The 20,259-nt window shown below is 43.2% G+C and overlaps 2 protein-coding genes across 4 annotated transcripts in view; both read right to left on the bottom strand.

The window, feature by feature from the left end:
* Positions 1-453: 453 nt before the first annotated feature.
* The window catches only part of LOC129151998 (serine/threonine-protein kinase MARK2-like), a 549,435-nt gene continuing 529,629 nt past the window's right edge, over positions 454-20,259 (bottom strand). Inside the window, exons 1-2 of one of the 3 annotated variants that reach the window (XR_008558706.1) lie at positions 991-1,749; positions 454-709 (exon numbers count right to left, since the gene is read on the bottom strand). The gene's annotated coding sequence lies outside the window, so the exon portion shown is untranslated. Of the gene's footprint in view, positions 710-990; positions 1,750-20,259 lie in introns of those variants that run through there. The other 2 variants (XR_008558707.1, XM_054728770.1) reach the window with 2 other exon arrangements.
* Positions 1,962-3,028, bottom strand: LOC129152098 (serine/threonine-protein kinase MARK2-like). Its single transcript, XM_054729350.1, has 2 exons — positions 2,030-3,028; positions 1,962-1,985 (listed from the first exon to the last, which is right to left on the bottom strand). The coding sequence occupies exons 1-2, from the start codon at positions 3,026-3,028 to the stop codon at positions 1,962-1,964; spliced, it is 1,023 nt and encodes a 340-aa protein (XP_054585325.1).

Raw genomic sequence — 20,259 nt, 5'->3', positions numbered from 1 at the left:
TCCTAATCTTTCACCTCTGGCTGCCCTTGTAGCTGTGCAGCAGCAGTACTAGTAAGTAAAGGCTAACAAGAGTTGTTAAGTGCCTGAGGGTTGAAGATGTGCCTCAACAGGCACACAAAGCCTCTCCACAATAGCCGGTGGACTTACTACTTCCAGGCATTTGAGCAATCTTTATCCAGTCACTAGCTGACCACTTAGCTAACCAAGCTGAGGATCCAGTGACCACACACAAGGAATAAAGGCTTTACAGAATTTGTTCATAAAATTCACTGAACAAATAGCAACAAAAAAACTAGCAGTGACAATACACTGTGAGTGATGAAATCTGATTTTCAGAGTTGCCATATTGTATTATTTAAAATGTTCAGTTTCCACAAAAATTTATGAGAGCTAAATGTAAGAGCTAAAACTATTGTTAAAAAATATAGGCTTAAATATAGGATTAAGCAATGATTTTTTATTTTTTTTTGAGGGGGGGGGGCGAGGAGAACCAAATGCTTTAATAAGCAGCCCCACAACATGGGAGCCAAGGAGCAGGGGAGGAAAGGGACCAGGAAAAAGTCCAGTCTCTGAGGTTTCAGTCAGGTGTGGGCTGGGGGGTTGACCCAAAGCGAGGGCAGCCCCTCCTCTTGACCTCCAGGGGGGGCCACGCAGTCTTCCCAGCTCAGCAGGCATTTTGGGCACGTTGCTTCTGAAGAGCATGGTGCTGCTGGATACAATAAAGATTAAATTAAAAAAGAAAAGAAAACAAAGCAACTAGCAAGATAATATGAATAACATAAATCTGTTATAATAAAAATAATTTAAAAAATGATGTTTGCAGAGCATTGAAAGAAATGTTTGAACATGTGGGCACTAAACTGTTAACAGTGGTTGCTTCTAGAGAATGGAATTACCCCAGTACACATTGTTTTGGTAACTAATAAAACTTGATATAAAATTAAAACAAACCCTCCTGATGTGAGTCCCGAGCAGACCAAGTCCTCTCACCTGCACACGCAGCGGGTGTGTCTGGCACCGCTCCCGACCTCTGGGTCGTCTCCAGCACCACGTGCCCGGCCTTCCTCGAGCTTCGCACCTTCGAGTTGACTGTGGCCCTTGCCTTGGTCCACAATTTTAAAAACTATTGTGGATGGACTTTCTTCTTTTTAAAACGAATCTTGATTTTGGGTAACGGACAGCATGTGAATCTTAAGAAGGCTCGGAAGGCCCTTCTAGCCAACCCCGGCCGGCCCTGGCTGTTGGCAGAGGGAGGGGCTGGGGTGCCACCCTCAGGCTGCCCAGCTCGGAGGCGGCTTTCACGGGCGGCTCCCTCTGGGGCTCCACCCCTGATTGTGATGCTGCTGCTGCTGCTGCTGCGGGTGGTGGGGGAGCCCCCAGGGCCGAGCTGCAGGTCTGGGCTGGGGGTACCTGTCCTGAACTCGATGGATTCCAATGGGGGAGGGGTGGTCATGGATTCCAGGCTGGGTGGGGGCCCGCTCACCTTCAACCACAGGTAGTATGGGGGCATGGAAGGTTCTTCAGTCCCCCCATCAGATGGCTGAGACACCTCTTCAGTCCCCCCATCAGATGGCTGAGACACCTCTTCAGACCCCCCATCAGATGGCTGAGACACCTCTTCAGCCCCCCCATCAGATGGCTGAGACACCTCTTCAGCCCCCCCATCAGATGGCTGAGACGTGTCTTCAGACCCCCCATCAGATGGCTGAGACACCTCTTCAGCCCCCCCATCAGATGGCTGAGACACCTCTTCAGCCCCCCCATCAGATGGCTGAGACGTGTCTTCAGACCCCCCATCAAATGGCTGAGACACCTCTTCAGCCCCCCCATCAGATGGCTGAGACACCTCTTCAGCCCCCCCATCAGATGGCTGAGACGTGTCTTCAGACCCCCCATCAGATGGCTGAGACACGTCTTCAGCCCCCCCATCAGATGGCTGAGACGCGTCTTCAGACCCCCCATCAGATGGCTGAGCCGCCTCGTAGCTTGAGGGAATGTCACTGCTGTCGGGGGAGCGGTAGGGCCTTACCTTCACCCTGTGGCCAGGCATCCTGGTTTCCATCTGCTTCAGGATGCGGTAGGTGCCCATGACCCGGTCAAATCTTCGCTCCCTCGCAGACCGCTCTATCTGGTCCGGCTCGAACCCGAGGCTCTGCATCATTTCTAGGACCTGGGGGTCCAGGTCCCCCCCGGGCGGCTCGCTGTAGGGCCGCAGCTCCTCCTGGCCCACGGTGAGCCAGGGGTGCTGCATGACCTCTTCCAGGGTGGGTCTCTGGCTGGGGTCGACAGTCAGTAACATTCGAAGAAAGTGTTTACCTTTCCTGGTCAGGAAGGGGGGGACCTCGAACTGCCCGGCCAGGACCTGGTCCCTCATCTTGGCGAAGCTGTCCGCGTGGAAGGGCACCGTCCCGGTCACGGTCCTGTACAGGGTCACCCCCAGGCTCCAGACGTCCGCTCTCCGGCCATCGTACGGCTCCCGCTGCAGCAGCTCCGGGGCCATGTAGTGGAAGGTGCCGCAGAAGGTGCTCAGTTTGCAGTCGTCACTCACCCTCCGACTGAACCCGAAGTCGGCCAGCTTCAAGGTGCCGTCCTCGTCCAGCAGGATGTTGTCCGGCTTCAGGTCCCGGTGGGCGATGCCCCGCTGGTGGCAGTACTGGAGCGCCGACACCACCTGCCGGAACGCGGCGCGGGCTTGGCGCTCGCTCAGGGGGCCGTGGTTCTCCAAATGTTCACGCAGGTCCCCTCCCCTCACGTGCTCCATAACCAGATATAGTTTATCTGGGGTGGTAATCACCTCAAATAGTTCAGTGATATTTGGGTGATTGAGGTTCTGAAGAGAATAGAGTTCTCGGTGGTATCTAGGGAAGCCCTTCAGACTAATGGCTTTCACAACCACCTCCGTCCCAGTGAGCTCGTGCCAGGCCAAGTACACCTTGGCACAGGCTCCCTGGCCAATGCTGTCCTGGAGAGCATAGTCTCCAATACAGCGGCCCTGGATGGCAGAGGGGGCTGCAAAGTCGTTAGTCATCGCAAAACCAAAATAACCAAACACAAATGAGAAAAAAAAAGGCAAAAACCAACTAGGGAGTCCTAGTCCACAGGTCACCACAATCAGCTTCCTGGGCTATAACGGACAAAATCCTCAGCCCAGTCAGGGCCTTTTTATAGGAGTGGTTTGCAATTCCATCACAATGGCACCTTATGAGGTCAGAGCAAGAAATGGACCAATCCCGGCTGGGGAGTGGTTTGCAATTCCATCACAATGGCACCTTATGAGGTCAGGGCAAGAAATGGACCAATGCTAGCAGGGGATAGACCATAGTGGTTTTCTCACTTTTTGGTCTCATGACCCTTATACTCTGGGAAAAAGAAAAAGACACACACTTTTGTTTATTTGGGATATTATATTGATATTTATTTTATTAGAAATAAAAATCTGTAAGATGTGTGCGCGCACACACACACAGAAAAGTCTGACTTATTCTCATACTCCAGTTCTCAGTTCAAATATCACCTGCTTAATTCTAAGTTCAGATATCCCTGATCCATCCATCCCTACCTACCTCACTCAGGCCATCACGTTTGTCATCTTCACAGCACCGACCACAGTGGGGCTGATTCTTGTTTACTGTCTGTCTTTCCCAGGAAGGAAGGGGCAGGACTATAGTGTTCCCTGAGTCTAGCACAGTGAGTGGCAACAAAATAAGTGTTTAACAAATGTTTGTTCACTGGATTAACAGAAGAGTTTGTGGTAACAAAATATGACCAACTATTAATCAAAGTGATTCTAAAAAACAGTCATGTTCTATCCTCACTCAGCTTTTGGGGCAGATAAGATAGGACCAAGGAGTGCTCAAGTCTGGGTTTCCAGGTTTGTGGTTGCTCAGTGAGACCGAGGAAAAGCCAGCTGGTAGGAGCCTCGCTGTAAAGATTAAAGAAGATGATTCGTCCTTCCACTGGTACTTGCTAAGGACGAAATAAATTTGGACCTGCAGTAAGGCTGCAAGGTATGTTTACATTTTGAATATCCATTTCCAGATTACACAAAAGACTTCTCTGGAGGACAGAATGTCTACAGAGGTACAAAGGGTGGGGTAATATGTTGGGGCAAATTCCACCCTTTATGGAGGCAGAGAGGGAGCAGGCAGCCTTGAGGACACTTTGGGGGAGCCTCTGGCATATTCTGTTTCAAACTAATCTTCTAAGAAAAATTCCTACTTTCAGTACATTGAGTGTTTTAATCACATGTACGTTATTCTAGTAATCATTTTCCTTTAACACTTCCTAAAGTCTCAGCTTTGTGTAAAGTGAATCTTTATAGAGGGATTAGCCTCTGAGCTTCTCCCTCTAAAACACTTTCGTTTGTTCATTTTTCAGCTCCTAAACATGATAATCTTTGCTGTTGAGCTGATTGGGACCCAAATGGGGGACATTTCATCAATTCTAGACAGATGTTTACAAGTTACAGTCAGAGATTACAAGCAATGATTTCTTGAATATGACACCAAAAGCACAAACAATAAGAGTAAAACATAGATAATTTGGACTTCATCAAAATTAAAAACTTTTGAGCTTAAAGGACACCTCAGTTTGTTGAGCACTGTCCTGTGCATGAAAAGGTTGCAAGCTTGATTTCTAGTCAGGGCACATATCTGGATTGAGGGTTTGATTCCTGGTTGGTACATGTAATAGAAGGCAACTGAACAATGTCTCTCTGCCTCTCTCCCTCCCTCCCCGCTCCCCCTTCCTTTCTCTTGTTCTCTCTCTAAGCATGTCCTCAGGTGAGGATTAAAAAATAAAACAAACATTTGCCAAAATAAAATCCCCCTTAAAAAAAGGAAGTGAAAAGACATTCCACAAAATGAAGAGTGATTACTAATTTGTACAAAATTTCCTTTGGGGTTGATAAATTGTTCTGAAATGAGATGGTAATGATGGATGTTCAACATGTGATTATATTAAAAACCACTGAATTAAAATATTTTAGGAAAAATTGTTGGAATAAATTCTATTTCATTATACAGGAATATTTTGGAGAAATTGTGAGTTCAGTTCCAGACCACTGCAGTAAAGCTAGTATTGCAATAGTGCAAGTTGTAATCTGTTTGCTGGTGGATGGTCTTGACTTTAATTTGTAAAACATGCAACATCTGAGAAGTGCAATAAAGTGAAAGTGCAATAAAATATTGTATCCCTGTTGTTGTATCTCCCATTTTACCTAATCACCTGCTCAGTTTGTCTTTTTAATGTTTCTTTATTGTTATTATCTAAAACATATTATAAAAATATTCAAAAAGAATTTTCCAGTAGTTAATACAATATAGATGGTCACCCACTTAGAATGGTTTTGAAGTATCCATCTTATATGAAAACTGCTGTTTGAAATTTTAACCCTGCTAATTGGCTTCTATAAAATCTTGCTTGCTAAGACTACTCCCACTTCAGCGAGGCCATTAAATTTTCCCCAGACAAGTTTATCAGTGCTGGCGCCAGGCTAGGCCTCTGGTTGAGGTCTCAAGGCCCAGCACATACGGGCTCTTTAAGAACTTGCAAAAGGGGCCGGGAACACTCCATATTTGGGAGACAAAGAAGGTAAAATCATATAAATAGGGAGGATTCCTGCATGTTGGGGCCCATAAATTGAGATACATTTTCCTCTGGAACCGAGCGTAATAAATGTAACTCCATCTCTCTAAGTATTGCTTTGTTCTTCGGTTTTTTGTAACAGTTTCACTTAACGATTTTTTGACTTTACAATGGGCCCAAAATGAAATTAGAGACTGTCCTTAGAATTTTGATCTTTAATGGGCTGGTGTATGGGGTACGATATAATCTTGTGATGCTGGGCAGGGGCTATGATCCGCAGCTCCAAGTTAGCCCCACAAGCATGACAGTAAACAACTTATAGTCTGTGTTTTTATTATATTGTCTAATTTTGTCCAACTGTAGGCTAATGTAAGTGTTCTGAGCATATTTAAGGTAAGCTCAGCTAAGCTATGCTGTTTAGCAGGTTAGGTGTATTAAATGCAGTTTTGATTTACAGTATTTTAAATGTACAATGGTCTTATCAGGATGTAACTCCATTGTATTAGTAAGTCGAGCAGTATCTGTATACAGAGAAACCTTAAGCCAGCTCCTGATTAATGAATATATACGGAGGTATCATGATCCAAGTGGCAAGTTATCCCTAAAAGGTTTATATTCCATTTTAGTGCAGAAACACATGTAAAAGGAGGAGGCTGTAACATTTGAAATGATGAAGAGAATGTCTTCTTACATAAGAGACCAAATAATGAGCAGTTGCTCTTAGATGGATGAAGAGCTCAGCAACAGTATGAGATCAGTACTTAGAAGCATCTCTTTTCCTATGTACACACTTGGATTGGAAAGAATTGGGATAGCCTAGGACAGTGGTAGGCAAACTCATCAGTCAACAGAGCCAAATATCAACAGTACAACGATTGAAATTTCTTTTGAGAGTCGAAAACTGACTTCTGCGCATGAGCCACGAAGTTTCAATCGCACTGTATGTGCGCGCCCGCATGTGGTATTTTGTGGAAGAGCCACACTCAAGGGGCCAAAGAGCCGAGTGTGGCTTGCAAGCCGCAGTTTACGGACCACTGGCCTAGGCCCTCTGCTCTCTATGCGTCATTAACAGCCTGATTTAGAGAGAAAGGGAGTTAATAGCAGAACTAACATGGTGTAAACTGTAGTTATAATTGTATATTTGCAGTTGCAGCATATTAGCTAATGATTTGTCAGTAAGTTTTATCTAGTTCATTCTATAGTGTACACTCGGCTCTTCTCAATTATTTATCTTTACTAGCATTCCCGTTGCAGGAAAAATCCTGCAATAGGATTTCCTGCTGCACTCTACCCCGCCTCTGCTCCGCCCTTGTCGCCCGCCCCGCCTTCTCCTCCAGCCCGCCCGTGTTTCCCTTCGCCCCCGGCCCTGACTTCGCTCCTCCCTTCTCCTCCCCCCCCTCCCCCCCCCCCCCCCCCCCCGCTTGCTTGCTTCTTCTAAGCTTTACTCCCTTCTGCAGCTCTTGGCTTCTTTCGAGGCTGTCGTGATATGCAAATTAGCCGCCATCTTTGTTGGGATAATTTGCGTACTCGTCCTGATTGGTTGGTGGGCATGGCTTGGCTGGTGAGCGTGGCTTAGGTGTAGCGAAGGTGCTGTCAATTTGCATATTTGTCTATTATTAGATTAGATGATATTCCCTCTCATCTGGCTTTCTTTTCACCATACTAAGCTGAGCAGTATTTTTCACTTTTCTTTGTCAGCTTTTCTTTCTTTTCCTGATCACTAAATGTTGTTATTTTTTCTTATTTACACTACCTTTTTTAGTAACCTCCTTCAACTTCATTGCTTTGAATACGAGTCTATATCTTGAAGACACTCAAATGAATATGTCCAGCTAGGTCCTTCCCCAATTGCCTCTTAAACATTCACACTTGCTATCTAATAAATATTTAATCATTAATATATCTATATAACAATTATTAATTCCTATCCCACCAAATTTACTGCTCTTCGAGGCCCTTATCCATTTCAGTAAATGACACCACTGGTCACCCTGTTTCTCCAATTAAAGAGCTAAGAGTAATCCTTTCTTTCTTTCCTTTCTCACACGGACATCAGTAAATCCTATGGATTCTGCCTACACTTTGATCCTCGTCTCTCCATCTGCTCTGCTACAACTCTCACTTAGCCATTTCTTAGCTTGACCGCTATAAAATATCAACTGGTACAGCTTCCACTAAATTCTTCTATTTATCAGCATCTATTTATCAGCTGAATATATCATTCCCTATGACCCAGCAGTTCTAGGCATATATATATATATATATATACAGCAGAAATACATTCACCCAAAGACGTGAACTAGAATGTCATTGTTCATAATAGTCCCAAACTGGACACTATCCAAATGTCCATCTGCAGTAGAAGAGATAAATTAATTTATAGTGTAATCACAAAATTGTATACTTTACTGCAATGAAAATGAATAATTTATGACTATATACAACAATGTGGATAAATCCCATAATCATAAGATCAAGCCAAAGAAAATTGACAGTAATGAGAATACACAGCCTGATCACATTTGTATAGAGTGAAAAATATGGAAAACTAAGTTATGCTTTTAAAAGTCAAAATATCTTTGAAAAGTGTGTGTGTATATGTGGGGGAGAGGCTTGACTATAACTGAGAAGAAAGAATTCTGGGGTGCTTGATGTTATGTTCTTTGATTTGAGTGTTAGTTACATGAGAATGTTCAGTTTGCAAAAATGTATCAACTTAATACTTGTTTGTATTTTCTGTATAGGTATTATATTTTAACAAAGACTTTAAAAATTTTTCCTAAAAAATAATTCACAAACATAAATGTAAGAAATAAAACTATAAAACTCTAAGAAAGTCATCTTCATGACTTTGGATTAGGTAATAATTTTGTTAGATATGACACCAAAAACATAGACAACAAGAGAAAAATACAAATAAATTGGACTGCACCAAAACTTAAAATTTTATGTTTAAAGGAATTGTAAGGCGAGAAGACAATCCTCAGAATGAAAGAAAATATTTGCAAATCGTATATCTGATCAGATTTTTATCAAGAATATATAAAGGATTTATTCAACTCAACAGTAAAAACAAATAATCCAATTGAAAATGGAGAAAGGATTTGAATAGATCTTTCTGGAAAAATGTATACCCCTGGCCAATAAGCATATAAAAGATACTCAAACGTAATTAGTCATTAGGGAAATGCAAATAAAAACTACAATAAGATACCACTTCACACCCACTTGTATTTATATACAATAAAACATATATTGTTTACTGATAAACAATAACAAGTGTTTGTAAGGATGGATAAATTAGAACACTGCTGGTAAGAATGTAAAATGGTGTAGTCAATTTAGAAAATGGTTTGATAGTTACTCAAAAAGTTAAACATAGAGTTACCATATGACCCAGCAACTCTAGACCTAAATAATGTACTATATGCAAGAGAATTAAAAACATAAGCTCATACAAAATCTTGTACAAAAATATTCATAGTAGCATATTCATAATAAACAAAAATGCAAACAATCCAAATGTCCATGTAATGATGAATGGATAAACAAATTATAGTATGTCCATACAATGAAATATTAAACAGCCAGAAAAAGAAATGAAGTACTAATGCATGTAACAGCATATATGAGCCTTGAAAACATTGTGTTAAGTGAAAGATGCCAGATACAAAAGAACAAATATGGCATGATTCAATGTATAGGGAATGTGCCAAATAGGAAAATTCATAGAGAAAGAAAGTAGTTTAGTGGTTGCAGGGAGTATAGAGAAAAAAGGTCTGGGGAGTGACTCTTAATGGGTATAAGATTTATTTCGGAGGGAGGTTATGAAAATGTTCTGATATTCGTGGGGATGGTTGCAAAACTCTGTAAAATATACAAAAGACTACTTAATTATAGTTTAAAGGGTGAAATTTTTGGCATATACATTTTATCTCACAGAGCTGTTACTTTAAAAACCTATAATAATAAAAGTGTAATATGCTAATTAGATCAAACAGCAGAACAACTTTCTGGATGTCATTCCGGACATCCTTCTGGATGAAGCTGCGGTGGTGGGGGCTGAGGCAGAGGAGGTTAGGGGCGATCAGGCAGGTAGGTGAGCAGTTAGGGGCAATGAGGCAGGCAGGCAAAATGGTTAGGGGCGATCAGGCAGGCAGGCAGAATGGTTAGGGGTGATCAGGCAGGTAGGCAAAATGGTTAGGGGCAATAAGGCAGGCAGGCAGAGTGGTTAGGGGTGATCAGGCTGGCAGGCAAGCAGTTAGGGGCGATCAGGCAGGCAGGCAAGTGAGTGGTTAGGAGCCAGCAGTCTCAGATTGCGAGAGAGATGTCAGACTACTGGTTTAGGCCTGATCCTGGATCAGGCCTAAACCAGCAGTTGGACATCCCCCAAGGGGTCCCGGATTGTGAGAGGGTGCAGACCGGGCTGAGGGACCACCTGCCCCCTCCCCCATGCACAAATTTCATGCACCAGGCCTCTAGTATCCTATAAGATACATGGCTTGGGGTGAATCAAATTAGAAATGTAAAAAAGAAGAATAGCCTGTGTTGACAGAGATGTGCTAAACAGTCATTTTCACATGTTGCTTCTTAGAGTTCTAGAGAGTATTTTTCCATATGTATCAATAACCATAAAGATATTTTACCCTCACCCAGTTGTATATAATATTCTATGTACGTGATCAAATGGCTAGACCCTCTCACCCCAAAATGAACACATCAGTGTGTTTGTTGAAAATTGGAAGTAATCTGATTTTTTCCCAAAAGGAAGGAAGGAAGAGTCCAGAGGGTGAGGGATGTGAAGACCGTAGAGGGAAAGGAGTCACACCCATACTGACCATAGACACCACACGGTTTTGCCTGATGAAGGATCTTGGCTTGAAGAGGTTAAAGGATTTGTCTGAGGCCAGCTGGTGTCCTGATTTCTGTATGAAGCAGCAGGGGCTGGTATCCAGTGAAGGCTCCCTGGGGCAGGCCTCTGGGTTTCATAGGCTTTATCTAATTCATACCTGTTAACAACCCTAGGCCCTGAGAGTACTGTCATCTCACTTTTTAGAGAAGAAGATGGAGTCTTAGAGACTCGTGCTTTGTGCAAACACATGCAATAACTGAAATTTCTAGGTAAATAGTCAAATAATTTTGACCTTAGAGATGTCTGACTCCCTCATAATACAGATCAGGAATCCAGTACCCAAAGAGGTAAAGCAACTTGCTTATTGTAGAGCTAAGATTTGAACTTAGGTCTCACGACTCTGTGCTCAATGTTTAAAATAATAGGATTTCTAAATATCAATTTTCCAGATATTTGTTTAAAGTGCCATGTTGGAGAGAATCAAATATATTATGAAGACCAATATAGATCACATTGCTTAATTTATCCTATTTACTATATTTTATATCATCATAAGAGGAGATTTTAATATCATAGTACTTACTACTTAATATGGTAAAAAAAATCGAGTTTGTGATGGTTATTTCCTGTGTTCAATCAGGTCAATAAATTAGACATAGAGGTCTGTTATTGTAGGTCATTCTTTGCCCCTCCAAAGAGCTTAAGCCATTGCCCCTTCCCATCTATTATTCTCAAGCTTTCGTTTGCCTATTTAGAATCCAACATCTGCAGCTCTTTGCTGCTCACTGACAACTTCCCTTCCACAACCCTGGTTGCTTTTATTCCCTTTGTTGTTGCCAAAGTCCATGTGCCATGAGAACTATTTCCTTTTATTCCTCGGAGAGAGATGCTGCTTCTGATCTCTGATCGACAAAAGATGATATCTGGGAATACCAAAATATCTTAATTGGATTCCTAATCCTGGGCCACATTCTCAGTTTGGGGAACTGTAATAAATATGCCAGCAAAATCATACTTCAGGAACAACCCATATCATCAAACATTTACAGATTCACTAAAATGTTCACATTTCCTTTACGTGTAACAACAGAGAAACTGACTGCAGTAAGATGACAGGAATACCAAAATGGTACTGTAGTCACCTTTGATTTCTGGGATGCCTTTATTCTTTTCTTAAAGTTACACAATTGTAGAATTTGAAGAATCCCGTTCAGCCCCTTCATTTTACAGATGAGGAACCTGAGACACAGACAGGGGGAGTGATGAGCTCAAGGCTATGCAGTAATGTGTTTGTTTATTCATTCCAAATATTTATACATTGAGAGACAGAGAAAGGAATTCCAAGTAGAGAGACCTGCCTTCTGTGAAGGTAAAAAGGTGGGAACCAGCATGGTGCCTTGGGGGAATGAGAGGTACCAATTATTGCCTATTTACCTCTGCCCCAGCCTCCGCTTCTAAGGGAATCTGCACCAGGGCAGGTTAAACAGACAGACAAGGGCACAGAGACTCTGGAGCTGACGGCCTGAGATTAAACCCTGACTATGCTTAGGAATAGCTATAAAATTTAGGCAGTCACTCTGATTTAGTTCCTCTAACAGTAAAATGATGGTGGTAATACAGAATCTATTTCTTAGGGTTGTTTTGAATAGATATTAATGCATATAAAGTATTTACAGACATGTCTAACATTTAAGAGTTATATAAATATTAGTTATTATCATTAATATTAATAGAACATAAGCCCCTCTATATGAATTAGGGTTCCTGGCCACAGGTAAGGAGTGGTAGGCAGTTGACTGTGTGCATCTGTCAAGCAGCCAATGTCCTATAACTTGTGTGGCCTGAGTTTAAAGAGATAAATTGGGCCATAAAAAAATTACAAAATGGGAAACCAAATATCTGGGCTAGTTAACAAGAGGCTGAGAAGACTCAGGGTAGGGCAGGTATTATACTGTATTTTCCTGCGTATAAGACGACCCCCAACTTTTCCAGTTAAAATCTAGAGTTTGGGTTATACTCGCTGTATAAGACTACCCCTCTTCCAACACACACCAAATAAAAATTAAAAAAACATCAGATTTGATTTCAATATGGTAATTTTAATTCAAATGCTTATGACATGCAGGTACTTAGCAGGAAAACTGTCACTTATAAACATAAGGCTGTTTGTCATCAAACATAAAACTGTGCAAGTGGATTAAACTTTTCCTAATTCACTCTAAAGCTGAAAGGAAGGATAAGACAATAAACCCAGGGGAGCTGCCATGCTGTTTGTTTTCTAAGCTGTCAACCAAACTGGAACTGATGATGATAGGAGGAAGATAACAAACAAGAGAGAGAGAGCAAGTGCTAGGCAAGTCCCTGGCGAGTTAGCAACGCCCATCATAACTGCAAGCTACGGTATTTTTACAGGTTTTGCTGGTGTGACAGTTTCTCTTTAAAAGCCTTCAAAATCCTCCTGTTCGTCATCTGATATCATAAGTACATCAATGACATCTTGTGATACATTTGTAAGGCAGTCATCATATGGATCGAATTCCGTATCAGATGGTGTGGTCTCAGCTTCGGCTTCCTGTTCATCTTGCCACAAGTAGTCGTCCTCCATACCATCTAATGAATTTGATATGCCACACTTCTTGAAAGACTTGATTACTGTTTCTGCATCAATATCATTCCAGGCTTTTAGGACAAACTTGCACAAAACATCCAACTGTGGAGCACGCATGTTTCCCCCTTTTGTGAATGACTTTTCGCCGCTAACCATCCATTCATTCCACTGTTCTCGAATGCGATCTTTAAATGTGTTTTTCTGGGCACAGCGCCGCTCTCTCTCTTTTTTCCATACCTCGGGCATCCAGGACGCCTGCAGCTGGCTCCGCCCTTCACTTACACCTTCCTGGTGAGGCACCCCCTCACCTTGTCATCGGAACTGCGTTAAGTCATTTTCTTCTATCGTACTTGTACAGCGCTGCCCTTGCTGCTTTCATACGGTTCCGCGTACGGTGGGGGGGAGCTCAAAAACGGCCGCAGCCGCATCCCTGCCGTATGGGGCGAGCACCCGACCATACTCCATTCATTTCAATGGAGCCGGACGGAGACTATATGCGGCACAAAAAGGAGCCGACCAACCGGAGACACTTGCGGTCTCTGTCTGGCTCCATTGAAATGAATGGAGTGCGGCTGTTTTTGAGCTCCCCCCACCGTATGTGGCGACCGCAGATTCTCCAGTCCAGCTCGGAAGTTTCAGCACCCGCCCTATGAGACGACACCCGGCATATAGGACGACGCCCGACTTTTGAGAAGATTTTCCTGGGTTAAAAAGTCGTCTTATACGCTGGAAAATACGGTATAAACACTAGGGGCCCGGTGCACAAAATTTGTGCACCGGGGGGGGGAGGGGGGTCGTCCCTCAGCCTAGCCTGCCCCCTCTCATAGACTCAGGGGATGTCCTACTGATGGCTAAGCCACAGTCTGGCCTCCCTCTGCAGAAGGCGACCGGGCTGATAGGGGAAGGCGCCAGCCCCATCACCCCGCTGCTGCAGCCGCTGCTAGCCACCACAGCTGCCAAGGTGTTTTCATCAACACAGACTCCAGTCCCTTCACCATGAAAAAATGACAACTTTCTTGAGGCATTTTCAAGATGTGTCTTTCATAGTATATGACATTTCTTTCTTTTTTTGTCCTCACCTGAGGATATGTTTCCATTGATTTTTAGAGAGTGTGGAAGAGAGAGACAGAGAGAAACATCAGTGTGAGAGGGACACCTTAACTGGTTGCCAGGGAGGAGTCTGTAACCTAGGTACATGCCCTTGATCATAATTGAACCCAGACCCTGTGGTCTGCAGACTGAGGCTCTATCCACTGAGCCAAACCGGCTAGGGCAGGATATGACATTTCTTAGCCCCTCCAGCAGCGGACCTTCGTTTTGTTCTCCAGAAGTGTGGTGGAAAAACCCTAGATCACCTTCTTGGATTCTTATTACCCAAGTTACCAAGAACACTGCGAGTGGCATACAGGGAGCTTAGCCAATGAGTGGTCAGAAAAGGTGTTTACGCTCAAACTGGTTTGGCTCAGTGGATAGAGTGTCGGCCTGCAGACTGAAGGGTCCCAGGTTTGATTCCTGTTAAGGGCATGTACCTTGATTGGGGCCACATCCCCAGTGGGGAGTGTGCAGGAGGCAACTAATCAATGTTTCTCTCTCATTGATGTTTCTGACAGTCTATCCCTTTCCCCTCTTCTCTGTAAAAAATCAGTAAAATATATTAAAAAAAGAAAAGAAAAGGTGTTTCCTCTGCAGCCCATGTGCAGAGTATCCCCTGTGTTGTGTCCACTGGGCTAGGGGCGTGTCCCTCGTCTGCATTCACTGTGTCTGCCAGGCTGGGGGGCGTGGACCTGGGCTGCTTGGCCTGGGCATGCGCACAAGCGGCCAAGAAGTTCCCGCCCCACCCTGTGGCCACTTGCACTTGGCACCCCCGGCTGCTTGTCCTGGGACCCAGGCCGCTTGGCACCCCCGGCCACTTGTCCCGGGACCCGGGCTGCTTGATGCCAGCGCCCATAGGCCACTCCTGGCCAGGGGCATTATGGGACCCCAGCCGCTCGGGGCCAACGCACGGGCCTACAGGCTTGGAGCAGTTTGGGTCCCGAGGATGTTCCCGGGACCCAGGCCGCTCAGCGCCTGTGTATGCAGATGAACCCACCATCTTTGTTGGGTTAATTTGCATACTCCTGATTGGCTGGTGGGTGTCGTGGAGGTACGGTCAATTTGCATCTTTCTCTTTTATTAATGTAGATTATCTCCTGACTCCACTCTATCAGTGAGAACTTAGTAACAACACTTCCCTTTACCTGCTCTCCACACGTTTACTTTTGATGTCTATGTCATTTGTCAGTTATATCATTCCTTTAATCTTATGGAAGTTAGGATATTTACAGCCTGTTCTGTAGGTTCACTTGCTTTTCATTCTTTGATTAAGATAGACTCTAAAATTTAAAGCCTCCATCCATCCCTCAGCTCTTCCTCTCTTTGCTTGCTGAGCAACACTGGCCGGGCTGGCTTCCATATCTTCACCTCGCTCTCCCGCTCTGGATGTACTGGCCCTGATTCCTGAACTGGTGCTAGAGCCCCAGACTCTGCCTCCATGGGATCCAGGTCCTCCAGCCCAGTCAGGTGAAGGTTTTCATGGTGTTCCAGGTGGGGGTCTGAAATGTTGAGCTACCTGGAGACCCTAGCAAGATCCAGGTGTAACAAGGGGTCTGGGGTGCAGACTTTACTTCTCGTGGGTCCTTGCCCTCACGAAGTTTAAAGAACAAACTCTCGGACTAACAGATTGTTTTAATAAAAATGTGGAAGTTTATTGGAAGCATATACAAACTTCATTTGGGCAGGGGTGTCCCCAAAGGGGATCCCTTGGAGAGGGGCCCCCCAAATGGGAAAAACCTGCTCTCTCTCTCTAATGGGAAAAATCTAAGTCCAAAAATCTAAATCTGTAAAATTTGAAATCTGCTGAGTCTCTTTGTCTCCAGATTTATAAAGGCTGCTGCAGCTCTTTTTCTGAACATGACCTTTTCTAATTGAATCCTTTCTAAATTTAGGACCCCCTTGCTTTCCTCATTGGTTACTTTGCTACATAGTATTAGTTTCAAAGCTCAAAGCGCACCTAGTGACCCCTTCTTCCTCTCCCCCTAATCTTGCTGGTTGGAGTTACTTTTGATCTTCCAGCTGCTCAGGCCACAGATACCTCTGTCCTTGTTTTATGGCTGTTTTAATTGCTCAGGCCAGAAATATTTCTATCTACCTGCTTTCCCCTCCCCCTTCCTATGTCATTTCTCTATTCTCTGTACAAGTAAGATAAGCATTTTGGTGTCTTCAAGCCCCTATCTATGCGTTCCTGTCATATGGACCCTCTTTATCTCTAAGACTCTCTAAACCTGCCTGTTTTGTCTCTAAAATTCCTTTTACAGGGGAGTAACCTGGGTGAGGTCTGGGCAGGAGGCCTTTCCCCACCAGTCCTAGGCCTGAGTTCTGGAGATTCCTCAGTGCCCATACTTATTTCAAGCCTGCACTGGCTCTTGGTGGTGGGGCACCTGCCACTCACTCATGGAGATGGAGTAGGTGCCCCCATCAGCTGTCTCCTAGGTGGTGCTCTGGAATGGCAATGACTGGCAGCTGATCTGGTGGCTCTAGTTGCTGGTACTTCTGGCTCTAGTTGCTGGTACTTCTGCCCACTTAACCTTTTGCTCCCATATCAGGCACAGACCTCCACCTGGGTGAAATTAGATTCACCTCCAGGGCTTGGAATAATCCTTGGGCAGAAGGGCACTGCTGCATACTCAATGTTCACCCAGCCAGCCCTGACCTGGGATCTGAACATGACCACCTCACCTTTCCATGTGAAACCCCCTTTATACACACATATGCGCGCGCGCGTGTGCGCGCGCACACACACACACACACACACACACACACACACACACACACTCATGAGTGGTAGACTGGCCTAAACTGGACTATCCTGGGCCTCCCTGTGTTATCTTTGGGTCCCGGCAAGAAAAGTGCCAGAGGTGTCTGGGGTGAGACCTTACTCAACATCTGCAGCATTGGAACAGGTTATTGGTGCAGCCTCACCTGAGGCCACAGCCTTGGTTCCTGGGGACACAGCCACAGAACATGTTACTTTCTCGAGCATCTCCCAGCCAAGTGAGCTGGGCCAGGGCCTTCTCTAGAATGTGGCTGCTTGGATACCAGGGTTCTAAGTTCTGTTGGGCTCTATCATCAGAAAGTGACGTGCCTGCTAGGAGTGCCCTCCTGGAATTACTCCTCAGAAAAGAGCTTCCTAGGGACCCCTGTGGAATGCTGGCGAATCACCCTCCACCCAAGCCATACACAGTTGTATCATAACTGTCCACACACAGTTACACCCACAAAGCCCACCCAAAGCCCCGAGAATTCCTGGGTGCAACCAGGGCCCCAACTTTGAGGACACAGAGCTGTGTCTGGCTCCTCCCATGTTTTTTGTGTGTGTGCTTTTTAAAAATTATATGTATTGTGGTGACATTGGTTAATAAGATTATATAAGTTTAAAGTGTACAGTTCTAGAATACAGCATTTGTATATTGCATTGTGTGCTCACTACCCAAAGTCTAGTCTCCTTCCATCACCATATTTTTGATCCCATTTACCCTCTTTTACCTCCCTTCAACCCCTTTACCCTCTGCCAACCACCACTGTTATCTGTGTCATGAGTCTTTTTGTTTGTTGGCTTTTAGTTTTATATGGCACATAGGAGTGAAATCATACGATTTTTGTTCTTTTTCACTTAACATCATAATTCAGGACTCATCTGTATTGTCACAAGTTGCAATATTTCATCTTTTCTTATGGCCAAATAGTATTCCATTGTATATATGTACCAAATCTTCTTTATCCAGTCACTCATTAACACGTAGGTTGTTTCCATGTCGTGGTTACTGTGAGTAATGCTGCAATAAACATAGGGATACTTATATCTTTATGAATAAAAGGGTTCAGATATTTCAGCTAGATATTCAGAAGAGGGATTGCTGGGTCCTATGGTAGCTTTATTCTTTTTGCAGAACCTCCATACTGTTTTCTATAGTGGCTGTAACAATTTACACGTCCACCAGCTGTGTATGAGCGTTCTTTTTTCTCCACATCCTCTCCAACACTTGTTATTTCTTGTCTTGTTGGTAATAGCCATTCTGATAGGTGTAATGTGGTATCTCATAGTTTTGATTTGTATTTCCCTAGTAGCTAGTGAAGTTGAGCATTTTTTCATAATACCTGTTGAACATTTGTATATCTTTTTGGGAGAAGTGTCTGTTCAGGTCCTTTGTCCTTTTTTTTATTTTATAGAAAGTATGTTTTTATTGATTTTAGAGAGAAAGGAAGGGAGAGAAAGAGAAAAAACACATTAACTGGCTGCCTCCTGTATGCTCCTACTGGGGATTGAGCCCCAAACCCAGGCATGTGCCCTGACCGGAAATCAAATCTGCTGCCACGGATTTGGTGCACAGGATGACAACCAACCAACTGAGCCACACTGTGCTGCCCATTTTTAAATTGCACTATTTTTTGTTGTTGAGTTGTATGATTTTTAAAAATGCTTTTGGATATTAATCCCTTATTATAGGTATTATTTGCAAATGTCTTCCCCTGTTTTGTTGGTTGCTTCTTTATTTTGTTGATTTTTTTAGATGTGAAGCTTTTTAGTTTGATATAGTCCAATTTAAAAAATATTTTATTTTTATTAATCCTTACCCAAGGATATTTTTTCCATTGTTCTTTAGAGAAAGTGAAAGGGAGGGAGAAAGGGAAGGAGATAGAGAGAAACATCAATGTGAGAGAGACTCATCGATTGGTTGCTTCCCACATGCACCATGATTTGAGGCCAGGGATTGAACCTGCAACCCTGGTATGTGCCCTTGACCGGAATTGAACTTGAGACTCTGCAGTGCGTGGGCTGATACTGTAGTCACTGAGCAACACTAGCCAGGGCCATCCCATTTATTTTTGTTTTTAATTTCCTTGCTTTTAAGGTCAAATTCATAAAATTTCTTCTAAGAGCAAGGTCCATATGTTTTCTTCTATGTATTTTATTGTTTCAGGTCTTATGTTTGATCCATTTTAGTTAATTTTTTGGTACAGTGTCAAATAGCAGTCTAGTTTCATTCTTTTGCAAGTGGCTTTTTGATTTTCCCAGCACCTTTTGTGGAAGAGGCTTTCTTTTCTCCATTGTATATTTTAGCTAACTTGTCACAAATTATTTGCCTATATACATGTGGGTTTATTTCTGTGCTCTCAATTGTGTTCCCTTGATCTGTGTGACTGGTTTTCTATCAGTATCATGCTGTTTTGATTATTGTTGCTTTGTGGTATTGTTGCTTTGATGTCATACTTTTGGCTTTTTTTTTTTTTTCTTCTCAGAATTGCTTTTGTTATTTGGGGTCTTTTGTAGTTCCATACATATAAGATAATGTTTTTTTATTTCTTTAAAAAATACCATTGTGATTTTGATAGAGATTATATTAACTTTATGTATTGCTTTGGATAATGTGGGCATTTTAACTAATGTTGATTCTTCTAATCCATAAACATAGAATATCTTTTTATTTATTTTTGTCTTCTTCAATTTCTTTTAACAATGTCTTGCAGTTTTCAGTGTACAGGATCAGGTCAAAAATAAGTTTATAGTTGTGAGTATGCAAAACATAGTTTATTCTTGTATTATTATTTATTAATTATTGTGTTATTTTCCATACAAACAACTGTAAACCTACTTTTGACTCACCCAGTATAGGTCCTTCACATGTTTTGTTAAGTTTATTCCTAGACATTTTATTCTTATTTCATGAAAATGGAAACAAAAAGAAAGCTGGGATAGCAATACTTATACCAGTCATAATCAACTTTAAAACAAAGACTATAATAAGAGATGAAGAAGAGCCTAGCAATTCCACCCCTGGGTGTTTATCCAAAGAAACTCAAAATACTAAATCGAAAGGCATATACATCCATATGTTTACTGAAGCATTATTTACAATAGCCAAGGTATGGAAGCAACCTAAGGGTCCATGAATAGTTGAATGGATAAAGAAGTGGTGCATATCCTATATAATAAAAGCGTAATATGCTAAGTGTCCGGTCATCCATTCAACCAATCAAAGCATAATATGCGAATGATATGCTAAGGCTGCTTAACCGCTCACTATGACGTGCACTGACCACCAGTGGGCAGAGAGTCAACTGGTTGACCAGTCACTATGACGTGCACTGACCACCAGGTGGCAGATGCTCAACACAG

This window comes from Eptesicus fuscus, chromosome 17 (genome assembly GCF_027574615.1).
Source record: "Eptesicus fuscus isolate TK198812 chromosome 17, DD_ASM_mEF_20220401, whole genome shotgun sequence".
In the NCBI taxonomy this organism is placed as follows: domain Eukaryota; kingdom Metazoa; phylum Chordata; class Mammalia; order Chiroptera; family Vespertilionidae; genus Eptesicus; species Eptesicus fuscus.
The sequence above is the reverse complement of the archived record's forward strand: the minus strand, read 5'-3'. Positions and strand labels throughout refer to the sequence as shown.